This window comes from Brassica oleracea, chromosome C6, assembly GCF_000695525.1.
Source record: "Brassica oleracea var. oleracea cultivar TO1000 chromosome C6, BOL, whole genome shotgun sequence".
NCBI lineage: Eukaryota > Viridiplantae > Streptophyta > Magnoliopsida > Brassicales > Brassicaceae > Brassica > Brassica oleracea.
The window spans coordinates 14,492,255-14,504,924 of record NC_027753.1 but is presented as its reverse complement, the minus strand read 5'-3'; the positions used below and the strand labels follow the sequence as shown (position 1 = coordinate 14,504,924).

The window sequence follows — 12,670 nt, the reverse complement described above, 5'->3', positions numbered from 1 at the left end:
TTCAGTGTTGTTAGGCTTCTAATCTTTGAGGCTTCTAGTTATTATCGTTATGGGAATTTGCATTGTTCTTGATTGAAATATACCCATTGCCTTTTAAATTGCTGTATTTTATGTGATGTAGGTGGGATGAAGGTGAAAGCCGACAGAGATGAGTCCTCACCTTATGCTGCTATGCTTGCTGCACAAGATGTTGCTCAGCGATGCAAGGTATAAAAGCCGAGAGAATATGCTTCTCCAAGCTTATGGTTTTGTAAATCATTTTTTTTTTTTTTTTGTAATTGTAATCGATTTTGGGTGTTTTCAGGAACTTGGAATCACTGCGATGCATGTGAAGCTTCGTGCCACTGGTGGTAACAAGACCAAGACCCCTGGTCCTGGTGCTCAGTCTGCACTCAGAGCCCTTGCGCGTTCTGGCATGAAAATTGGTCGCATTGGTAAATAAAAACAAATACTTCATCTCGAATAATTTTATTGTTATTGTATCTTAGAATGTGAACAAATCTCTAACATTGTTATTGATTTTGAACACAGAGGATGTGACTCCAATCCCAACGGACAGTACTCAGCCGAAAGAGTGGAAGAAGGGGAAGGAGGCTTTGAGTTCTTTTTATGGAGTCATCTCTATATTCAGCTCTCTCCATCTCTTTCTCTATTTCATTTTGTCTTCACAGATTGAAATTGAGTTTTTGATTAACTATATGCGTTGTTGTAGTCTCAACTCTGAACATATTTATCTTGTTGCTATTCTCATAAACATTGTCTTGGATTTTGTTTGTGCTATTTGCCAAGTCTTAGTTGCCAAATCTTTAGTTAGTGGTTGAAGTTATAATTGCAATACTGAGACGTTTTTTTAAACTAATTACAAATTGGCAAAACCATCTTTTCTTTAAACGGCAGGTTCTTTTTATTCAGAATATACTCTTGTTCATCCTTCACCCGGAGCCGATCAAGTTTAAACAATCTTTCTGTATTAGCGTTTTTGGAACTTGGGATAATAGAAAACGGTTTTATTTCTCAACAAAGGAAGCAGTTGCCAAAAGTGATAGAGTTCATGGATGAGTGCACTTTCTGCCAAGCTACTTCATGCCGTGAAATAAAGGCCATACCCTGATCATAAACCAACAACCACAGGTTTGTTTTACTTCAAGTAACGTAGATTGAGTATAGAAACTTGGAAGAAAACATACTAATGGACTGAATTCTTAGAGACGCCATTGATGAGATGGGTTGGAGAACAAGCCATGCTACGAGTTTGAGATGAGCATGTTCGGTGGATTAGATATGAAAATTTTCAATTTTATGATTGCTCATTTTGTTTACTTGGACTTTACGGACCGTCAGATCGTGAGGAGAACTCATTTTACGGTGTTAACTAATAACTATAGTTTCCTCACTTTTTAGCGAGGCACCTCGAAGTATATTAGAGCACTTGATAGGCTCATTTTTACATGGATTTCTCTAAAAGCAAATAAAATAATGAATAGTCAAAGAAAAAGAAGCTAAAAGATGAGAAAGGGTTATAATTAAAAAAGAGAAAATGATTTGGTGTCTTATTCTATGAATAATTGATCATTTATATAGGATTACAGTAGCTTGAAAACTAAGGAGAACTTGAAGAAAAAGTAGACTTGATAATCAAGTAAATCTAATACGTTCTATAAGAAATATCATACAATATTCATAACAGTTCCCCTTGATGTTCATTATACTAAAATGCTTTTAAATGTCGTAGATACTGTCTCGTTAAAAATCTTACAAAAAAAAATCAATGGAAAAAAGATTGCAGCGGTGCGGTTCAGATCTCGATCTGGGTCAGATCTGCGATTGCTGGGCGTTGACGACGGTGGCGGGGAGCGTCGCTGCCTCCTATCTCACTCTAGTTCGAGCCTTGCTACCGTTTCCCTGTGTTTGGCTTTCCTTCGGGTTGTTGTCAGAGCTTCTCTTCTTCGTCAGAAGTAAAGCGGTGTTTGGAGGTTGCCGCCGAGGCCCTCTGTCCCTGGTCTAGCAGTCAGCTTACCTCGGCGAGCTTCAAGGTGTGTCTCATGCCTTCGTTTTGTAATTCGTTGTACCTAGGGTCTTGAGGACTAGCCCGTTCTGGTGCGTCGTTGTTCCGAAGTCTTCAGTCACCAATTTGTCGCTGTCTTGTTCTGTGGAGTCTCGTGATTCCTGTTCTTCAAGCCTCCGGAAGGAAGCTGGGGTTGATGTACTCTGCCTCTTGGACTCTTGCTTTAACATATCTTCTCGTGATGGAGCCGGAGTAGAAAGTATAAACCTCCGCCTGTATTGCAAGAGACTGTTTGTGTTTCAATGAATGTCTTTGCTCTTGTCCTTTTGGATCTACAGGTACCTCCTTCTTAAGCTTCTGGAGTTTGGTCAGTTTTGGAGTCAGCTTCACCTTGCGATGGCCGGGGCTGGGACGCCTAACCGCCTCCGCATATCTGTGTTGTGATGTCTCCTTCCGGATTGTCTCTATACTGACCTCTCTAATGGCGTCTTGGCTTTTTGCGGTTTTGACCGTGTCTAAGCTTTGCCTAACGGGCGGCCGATAGCTGATCTCTTTACCTTTTATTTTAACCTTAAATTGTTCACCATGAATTAGTTTAAGCCTAACCTTGTGTTTAAGAATCTTTTTTTATCTTTTTTGGGGGGTTCTTTGCTAAGTCTTTAGCAGCTTTAGATTCAAGTCTTTCTTGTATCTCAATGTCATTTCTATGAAATAATTCACATTTTGTCAAAAAAAAATGTGCGTACCGTTGATCCAATGTCGGGGAGGTTGAAAGTGAAAGCCGGTTCTGTGAAAATAGCTCACTACTTCCAAGAACGTTGACGTAGATTGCAATTTCTTGAAAATTTTGTGATATGCATGGACTATTGATGGTATTAGTGCTTATATTGATGAATACAAGCAATAGTAACGCATAAATAATCTTTGAAGCACTCATTGGTGCAAGAAAATTCTACAACTAAAAAAAAAAAAAAAAAAAAAATTCTACAACTATTTATTTCAGTTTGATTTTACAATGTTTTATTTATTTACTAAGGTAAAACCCGCCCTACGGGCGGGTAAGCGAATAAACAAAACAATATAAACATAACTTAACTTTTGATGAAATTATAATAAATTACTTACAAATTTTTAGTTTGTTTTAAACCAAATATATCACTATATTTCACTTATTTCTGTCAAAAACTCTTATTACTTATTTTATTAATATTTTATTAATATTTTTAGAATTTATTATCATAAAAACTAAAATATTTAAAAAAGGCATATACCTTCTAACTGTTTTGAGTAATTTTTTAGATAATTTTTGATCAGTTACATTTTTCATAATCTTTTTATTTCCAAAAACAAATCGAGATTGATTTATTTGTGTCAAATTAAGTTAGAAGCTTTGTAATTGTATTTGGATAGTCTCTTCCCTATATGTGTTACTTTGAGAAGACATATTTAGCTGTAGCATTTATTTTTGGAAATTGATATAACAAAAAAAGAAACTATTTTGTGAACAATAGCTTTGAAAACTGATAGCCAAGTAAATAATAGAAATCGCTTAATCTCAAAAACACAATCACCGCACACATTGTGGCAACCGAGAGCTTGTATTGGAATTGGATCCGAGAAGCCTTAACTGGGATACTCTTTAGAGAAAAGTGAAACATAAGAAAGCAATTCCTTAGGGCTTACAGAGCCACATGAAGTACATTCTCCCATAGCAGGACAAATATGATTCTGTCTAGACCCACCGGTGAATTATATGAATCATACAAAAGAGAATGCACATGGCATAAAATTGTGACTACTCGGTGTATATCTGCCAGTAATTGTTAATATCTAAATTTACCTACTCTCATAAGATAAATATGGCTAGCAGATATAAAAAACTGCAATGATAGAACACATAGTTCCCACCATTAATCACTAAATCATACAGAAAAAAAAGAAGAAGAAAATAACAGTATGAAAATGTAATATAGCTCATGATATACTGAGAAGTTTCCGGATATTATAAGATTGTCGATGTCACCAAAATAAATGCAAGAGACTTAAAGAGAAAGCATCTTCCCAGAACACATGACTCAAACTTCATTCCAACAGCTGGGGTATAAACATCTTCTCTCTAACAGGTTAACTAATTAGTTCATCAAACTCTCTTCTTTCTTGTCCTTCTTCTTCTTGTTAGCTTTTTCTTTGTTCGTTTTCACTAAATCCAACATTGATCTCATAGTCACTACCACAAGCCAGAGCTTCTCCAGTCCTACTTCGTTGAGTGGATCCCAAACAACGTCAAGTCTAGCGTGTGACATTCCACCAACAGGAATCAAAATGGCTTCTATATATTCTGTCTAGACAAATGAACAAATAAGAGTATCATTACCTGGAATCTGAGTGTTTGTGTTGGCAAGGCCAAGCATCTCGCTGTGATTTCGGAACCCGAAAGATTAAACCCCTATCAGAATAGACGGTTCGGGGACATCATCGAAAGAGGTTTGGTTACTGAAACGGATCAACATAGAGGAGTCCAACAGACCGTAATTCTGATTACACCGGGTCAGATCAAAACCGGTTAGGGAATAAATTGAACCCGCCTTCAGATTAGGCCTGTGAGCAGCAAGCCGGTTGACATTCACGGTGACCGACATCATGGTGGCCTAAAACATTTGATTTAGATAAAACAATCAACAAACAAATTAATATTCTGGAAAATTTGGTTAAACGATACAATGAACAAACAAATAAATGATCTAGAGAACTTGGTAAAATGAGGGAAATGTTCAATAGCATAATCAAGAAAAAATCAAAATTATAGAAAAATCAACAAACTGTTATAAATAGTCTTACTCGAAATATATCAGACAAAGATCTAAACAGGAAAATTGTTATTAAGGATTCGTAGAATCAGACTTAAAAAAAAAAAAAATATGAACTGAATCAGAGTTTTAAAAGTAACCTGAGAATCCTGTAGAAGTATATCCACTCCCATGACTTCTCCACCGCGACGACGGACGTTCCTAGCTTCCCAGAAGCGGAGCAACCGGACTTGAGAACGGTGGAGGAGCATTGTCTGATCTTCTTATCACAAAGAAAGATCGGTGCGTTAGCCAATTTCTGGATATAAGTTTATTGGCTTGTTCAGAGGTAATCAAAAGATGGTTGTCACATTAGAAAAGCTTACCTTTTTATAGTCGAAGTTCCACCGCCTTGCATGAAGATGCTCGCATTCAAGGTAGATCGTGAGTGATAATTTAAGATGGGGTATATGTAACTGTTAGAGATTGTTAGTAAGAAGCTGAAACAACTCTCTCAGGCCTCTGGTTATGTCGTGATATCGAAGGGAGGAGACGACATCAAATGGAAACCCTAATACACAAAACGACGCTTGCAGCAGCGTTTAAATTATAGAAACTATTTGCTGGGCTGGTTGAATCAACCAAACTTAAGACCCACATCAAAAACAACCCACGTAACTCAGAGTTAAATGATACGGTGAGTTTCATTCTCTTGGACACGTGTCGACTCCATATTCAACGACTTTCTGAGCTGGAATCTGATGTGGCAGCTTCAGGAGTGAGTAAAACAATTCTTTATAATAATAGATAGATAATAGATAGATAGATAGATAATAGATTTACAAAGCTAAAATTAGAGTATGATGTGGCTAAGTTGGCAATGCGCATCTTTTTGTTGATTTGACTTCTTATTTGAAATAAAAAGAATGGCTAACTTGCAATGTGACTTTTGAATGGGATAATCTTTAATCTCACGCTAAAATTAGAGTATGATGCGGCTAAGTTGGCAATGCGCATCTTTTTGTTGATTTGACTTCTTATTTGAAATAAAAAGAATGGCTAACTTGCAATGTGACTTTTGAATGGGATAAGTTGGCTAATGAGCACTGTGGCTTTTGGCTAATGTGCAATGTGGCTAATGTGCAATGTGGCTTTTGAATAGGATAAGTTTTCAGGGTAAGTTTGGGGGTTGCGTGTGTAGTAAGAAATCACAGAGGAGTGGTGGTAATTCATAGTCGGAGAGCTTTCTCTAACATAGTGACCCTTGACGATGCGATATTTACCACATTTTTATGGGCAATGGAGAGTATGACAAGCCCATATTTCAATAGGAATATTTTTGCAGGTGATTTCAAAGAACTGTTCTTGGCGGTTAAGAAGCCACATCAATGGCAGACTCTCAGATATCAGACTGATGAGTTGAACAGAGTATTGTCATTAACGGAGGATTATCAGCTGATGTGGGTTTCGGTGGAGGAAAATAGAGGGGCGGCTTTCATTACTCAAAGTGTAACAAGACAAGGAAGATACAATTCCTATGTGGCTAACTGTCATTCGGAGTGGCTTTTTAAGTTCTTTATTAATGAAAGCAGGACCCTCTGATCTATCCTCGGGTGGTGATTGTGTTTGAGAAGAACTGGGTTTTTATAGGCGTTCATATTTAATTGTGAGCCTGAGTGGTGAAGTTTAATAGTGTTGGTTTTTGGTATGTTTGCTGTATGATAAACTATGTATGGTTCTCTATTTCTAATATGAATTCAGAAGGAAAAAAAAAACCTTCTGGCCAATAGTTTTGAGGGTTGTCAAAACAGCAATGACATGGTAAAAAGTAGTAGATAACTCTGGAGATAGATAAAATTTGTAGCGGTAAAAAAGTAGTAGATAATATTCAAGATATATCTAATATAATTTCATCTGGATTTAACCATGGTGTCAAGATTCAACTAACCTTGTTACAAGAAGGAACAAGTTGAAGTTACCAATAGTCTCCACATGAACAAGAACCTTCTTTGAAGAAATGAAACCGATTTGCATCTCTTACAATAATATCTCGCTTTGTAACCAATGATGCAAACTTGAAAAAGCTATGGCAGTCACCACATACCCTGAGATTCTTCGTGATTCTTAAGAGACTACCATCAGGAGTCGCGATCAAACCAAACGCTAACGCTAGCTTTTCGCTATGTAAAGATAACATCCCGACTTTAACCTCTTCATCGACATCATGCAACACAAAGTTTGTATCAGGGACAAAACCCGCCTCTTCAAGCTTCTCAGTCAAGTCCCTGAGAGCATCATATATCTCTTTAGACTTAGGATGAGTCATGTCCCCAACTTTGAACCTATGTGTTCTGTTATTAGCTTCAATCCAAGTATAACCGGGGACTTTCTTTAAACCTCGTTGGTTCATCAAGTTCCTAACTTTAGAAACCTCCTCCCACTTACCGTCGTTTGCATAAATGTTAGAGAGTAAAATGTAGTGACCTGGGTTTTGTGGCTGTAGCTCAAGCAAGAACATAGCAGCCTTCTCTGCCATTTCTACATTCTTATGGATCCTGCAAGCTCCGAGAAAGGAACCCCATAAAGTTTCATCTTTTTGAATAGACATGGTTTCAATCATCTCACTAGCCTCAGTGAGCCTACCAGCTCGACCCAAGAGATCAATCATACAAGTATAGTGTTTCACGTTTGGCCTAACGCCGTACTTTGTCATCAAATCAAAAATCTCGAGACCCTCTTTGACAAACCCTGCGTGGCTGCAAGCATTAAGCAGAGAAACAAAAGTGATCTCATTAGGAGGTAACCTTCCATCTCCAACCATCACATCAAAAAGCTCAAGAGCCATAGTTGCTTTCCCGTGGTACCCATAAGCGGCAATCATCGCACTCCACGAGATAACATTTCTCTCCTTCATCGAATCAAACATCTCTCTCGCAGCATCAAGGTTCCCACATTTCGCATGCATATCAATCAACGCTGTTCCAAGAATCACACCAACAGGAAAATTCATCAAGCGGATGTAATCATGAAGTATCACCGCCTTGTGCAAAGCTCCAAGCTTAGCACAAGCGTTAACGATGGTGACAACAGCAGCTCTATCAGGGACAATCCCTTCATTCCTCATCCTTTCGAACAAAACCCACGATTCATCAGGCTTCCCTGAATCAGCACACGCACCAATCATCACGGTCCAAGTCACAAGGTCTCTCTTAGGCATTTCATCGAACAGCTTACATGCATCACCAATCTCTCCACATTTAGCGTACATATCAACAAGCGCAGCACAAACATAACAGTCCGAATCCATGCCCGACTTCAACGCTACTTTATGAATCAATCTACCTACCACGACATCTCTCTTCTCTCTGCAAACCCTAATCATTATAGGCAACGTGTAGTTATCAAGATTCAAACTTGATCGAAGAATCTCTCTAAAAACTCGCAAACTGTTGACGAAATCGTTAGTTTTCGCAAACCCACCAACCATCACGCTCCAGGAGACCGGATCCTTAACGCTCATTTCATCGAAGAGAGTCTCTGCATCAGCTATGGCTCTGAATTGAGAGTATATGTAAAGGAGCTTGTTTGCGACGGTAAGGTCTTGTAAGAAGCCATTGACGATTGCTTGGGCGTGGATTTTCCCAACCTCTGACACGTTTTTGCAGGTAAGGATCGCGGAGATGTAATCTCTGGTGTCTCGAGAGACGGAGACGTTAGGAGATTCGGGTAAGTTCGGGTGATCAGTGGGAGGAACATAGGAGGATTGTTCGTGTGAATCATCCGAGAGTGTAATCGCCGCTGAACAAGTGGAGTATCGCACCTTGGTGGTGGCGTTGCTCGAGAAGGGAAGAAATCTACCTCTGAGATTTCTCAACATGATGAATGAAGGTTTGTACTTTCTACTTATTTGAAATTTGATTACTATCTACATGACCCATATATCACAGACAATTACGGACAAAATAAATATTATTTTATTAAAAGAAAATTTGATTTTGATCAACAATTTCAAAACGCAAATTTTTTTTAATAAAGTGACCATCTTAAGTTTAATATGCATTGCGTTGATTTATAATATCTTTTTTATAGAATAACATATGTTCACATAAATTTTTATTTGTGTTTTTAATATTTTAAGTAAAATTTTACATGAATATAACTATATAATAATCAAAATGAAATTATTCATTTATTTGGTGTGTCTATATTTTTAATTTATTTTTAACAAATTAAAAATGAAACATGAGTAATGCATCTTGCAACATGTCTTGCATTGGTCAAATTTTATTCTTATAAATTTTTAATATGAATGAGTTAAAGGAAAATTGTCCAAAATGACTTAAAATCTAATTTTTAAAAAAGTATACTCGAAATTTAATTGAATAGAAAACTAACCCAAAATGTTAATGAAATTACAACCAACCTTTTATCACCATACCAAAAACCAGTATGCATTTTTACGGACATAAATCTTATGTGGATTTATAAGTCTTCTGTGAGAAGATTTCCTTCAAATCTTTTTATATAGAAGCCACTTCACCCTGGACCGTTTCACTCTCTTCTTGACAGGATGTCTATGTCAAGCCTTTACACTCCTCCACCTGAACCGGATTGAAGGCTTAAGGGAGCGTATCACGTGTAATTCATGTGTCATTAACTCAGTGTATACGTTAGCGTGGTTAGATGGTGGTTAAACTTAAGTTAGCTAGATTAATACTTGTATATAAGCTGATTTTACTATATACTTACAATTAATGTTGAGATGAATATTTCTGTAACATTCCGAGTTGTGAGTGGTATATGGAAAGCTTAAGAGAATTGATTTGGCTATCTGTGTCACCAAAGTTGACTTACCTTTTTCGTCACATATTCATTTAGAATTCCAAAGTTAAGCGTCATTGGATTGAAGTAGTAAAAAGATGGGTGACCTGTCGGAAAGTAATTTGAGACATCGTATGAGTGAGGCCAAAGCACGGGGAAAATCAGGTGGTGATTGCAGGATCATGATCCGTAAAACAAGACTTTCGGGCCTTTGGAAAATTAATACATGGACTGTTCAAACAGGATGGACCCACGGACCAAGAGAGCGGGCGTGGGTGGCCCATTAACCGTGGGCAGACTGGCACCGATCTTCCTCTTTCCTTCCTCACCGATCTTCATCTTCCTCAACATTCGTACTCTTGATATCTGATTTCAGGACAAGCTATAAGCAGCAGCAGCACCTCTCTTGTCTCACTCGCTACTCTTGGTCACGTTTGACCTCTCTTTTGCCTTTTTTTTGGTTGTTTGTTTACCATTTTTGTGTGTTATGATGACTTTATCTTTTGCCCATCCCCCCACCCAAATGTTTTACTTTTAGCTGAGAACTGCTTCTATTATGTCTTCGCAAATATTTTACTCGTAACACTCTTTTATTCTGTTTCCTTTAGATTATTTACATTCATATGTGCTTTTTGAGATGGTCGTATCCATGCTACAAGGGAATATAAGTTGTCACTAGATTATGAACCAAAATCTGATTTGGACTAAATGGACCAAAACATAATCTAGAACATACAAAAAAAAATCTGTATGGACCAAAGGGTGTAAAATGACTATTTTACCTTTAATGATAGATCAATGTTGACCATTAGATCAAATTATCTATTTTATAATCTGAACCCTCCAATTTCCCCTTTAAAATCAGATCTGTCTCTCTCTCTTTCACCTGGGTCCCATCGAAATTTAATCCATTTTCTTCTTCTTCATTTCAGTTCAACTACACGATTAAATTCACTCCTTTCACCAACCAAAATTCTCTTCTTCAATTCTTCATCTACAAACCCTTAACTCTGTTTCTTAAGGTTTTTCTACAGCTTATGACGCTTTAAAAAACATCACATGTACGACGTCCTTGGTTCAGAAATCTTTAGGTAAGTGTATGTATACTCTCTCCCTCTCTTTCTCTTTCACTCTTCTCAGTCTCTTTTTTTTATCGTTTTCTGTTTCGGTTTAATCACATAATATGTCTGTTAACGTTATGAATCATGTTGTAAGGTTTGATATAATGTTGTTGAAGTATGAAGCACAATATTGTAGAAAAAATCGTTTTTGCTTACGGTACAACTGGTACAACTTTTAAAAATTCGTTAAGAACTAGTGACACTGGTACAACTTAAAAAGTGAAAGTAGTAATACTGACAGAATTAGTATTACTGATATTATTCATACGAAACATACAACTAATACACCTGCTATAAAGTAACATTAAATAAAAATATGGGTAGAACTTGTATAACTTATAGTAGTCATGTGCCGAGTGAACATAGTATAACTGGTATTACTAGTATAACTTATAACTACTGTTACTTGTAAACCAGTCTAACTGGTAATACTAGTATAACCAGAATTTTTGCAACAGTAAAACTCGTATAACTGGCATAACTATTAAGCGGTAATGTTGGTTTTTACTCCTTTTCAGGAACTATGGATAGTAGTGGAGTTGTGGTGATACATTTTGATCATGGTGGAGACCGGCATATTTCTACATTAGTGATAAAAGGAAGATATGAGGAGATTACTTATTCTCACTTGGTTGATAGAATATGCAAGAAAATGAATATCGATGTAGCTGCGACAACGCTTCAACTGAGTTACTTTCCTCTGGTCGTGGATAATAAGAGGCCTTTTTATATTTTGGATGATGAAGATGTTTTAGGATATTTAATGGAGGTAGACAAGAAAAACCGGCGTAGTGTCTTGCATGTGGAGCTTTCCGAAATCATCTTAGAAAATCAGAGTAACGAGCATTTTTCTATGAATGAGGAAATTCTGAGTGATGCCAGAGCTAATTATGGTATGGTTGGAGTTGGCAATTGTTCCTCAAAAACAATCAGATGGGTACGACCATGAGAAAAGCAATGGAGAGGGTGATGAAATGGATGATAGGGAGGAGTTGGCAGCTGTTACACCAGTTGAAGAAACAGTTGTCAATGTTGAGTGGGATGATGGTATTGATATGAGTATGGATCAAGAATTTGCAACTAAGAAGGAAGTGAGGGATTTAGTGGACAGAGGAGTGCATTCGAATTGTTTTGAGGTTGATATATTGAAGTCGAATCCTGTTCTTTACTTATTGAAATGTCGTGGGGTTGGATGCAGATGGTAATTACGAGCTGCAAAGCTGAAAAATTCGGCATTTTTCACTATCAGAAAGTATAGAAAGATGCATACGTGTTCTCGGGGAGAGGGAAGTATAATCAAGAGGGGGAAAAGAGGCACACCAAGCTTGGTCGCATCAGTGGTGCACGCTGATTATCCAGGCCAATTCAAGACTCCAGATCCAAATACTATCATAAATTTGGTGAAAAACAAACTAGGAGTCAAGGTTTCATATTCTACGGCTTTGAGAGGGAAACACCAAGCTGTCAGTGATCTGCGTGGTAACCCTGAGGAGAGTTTTGCTAGACTGCCATCTTACTTGTACATGTTAGAAAAGATGAATCCTGATACCATTACACGATTAGTAGTGGATGAGACTAATCAGTTTAAGTATATGTTCTTTGCTCTTGGAGCTTGCATCGAAGAGTTTAAGGCGATGAGGAAAGTGATAATAATGGATGGAACTCACCTAAAGGGTGTGTACAAAGTAGTGCTTCTCATTGCCACTGCTCAGGATCCAGACCATCATCATTAACCCCTCGCTTTTGCGGTAGTAGATGGTGAGAAAAATGCGAGTTGGGAGTGGTTTTTGACTATATTGAAAACTTTGATACCAGATGATCCCCAGCTTGTATTTTGTACTGATAGAAACCAAAGCATCATCAAGAAAGTACACGAGGTGTATCCATTGACAATTCATGGATATTGCAATTATCACTTGTCTAATAATGTCAGCGGA

General features: G+C 37.4%; 1 protein-coding gene, 1 long non-coding RNA gene and 1 pseudogene across 2 annotated transcripts; 1 reads left to right on the top strand and 2 right to left on the bottom strand.

Annotated features, from left to right (window-relative positions):
- LOC106299141 lies at positions 1-766 on the top strand (annotated as a pseudogene).
- Positions 767-3,947: 3,181 nt separating this feature from the next.
- LOC106298805 lies at positions 3,948-5,380 on the bottom strand. The gene is made up of 4 exons (XR_001261561.1): positions 5,178-5,380; positions 4,953-5,071; positions 4,380-4,653; positions 3,948-4,294 (listed from the first exon to the last, which is right to left on the bottom strand). It is a non-coding gene; the product is annotated as an uncharacterized LOC106298805 (long non-coding RNA).
- Positions 5,381-6,673: 1,293 nt separating this feature from the next.
- On the bottom strand, positions 6,674-8,694 carry LOC106296790 (pentatricopeptide repeat-containing protein At2g33760-like). Its single transcript, XM_013733017.1, has one exon. The coding sequence runs from the start codon at positions 8,666-8,668 to the stop codon at positions 6,767-6,769; it is 1,902 nt and encodes a 633-aa protein (XP_013588471.1). The 5' UTR covers positions 8,669-8,694; the 3' UTR covers positions 6,674-6,766.
- Between the last annotated feature and the right edge of the window lie 3,976 nt (positions 8,695-12,670).

Bases quoted from the DNA above. Each gene is read 5' to 3' on its own strand.
- LOC106296790 (XM_013733017.1), bottom strand. From the start codon at position 8,668: ATGTTGAGAAATCTCAGAGGTAGATTTCTTCCCTTCTCGAGCAACGCC.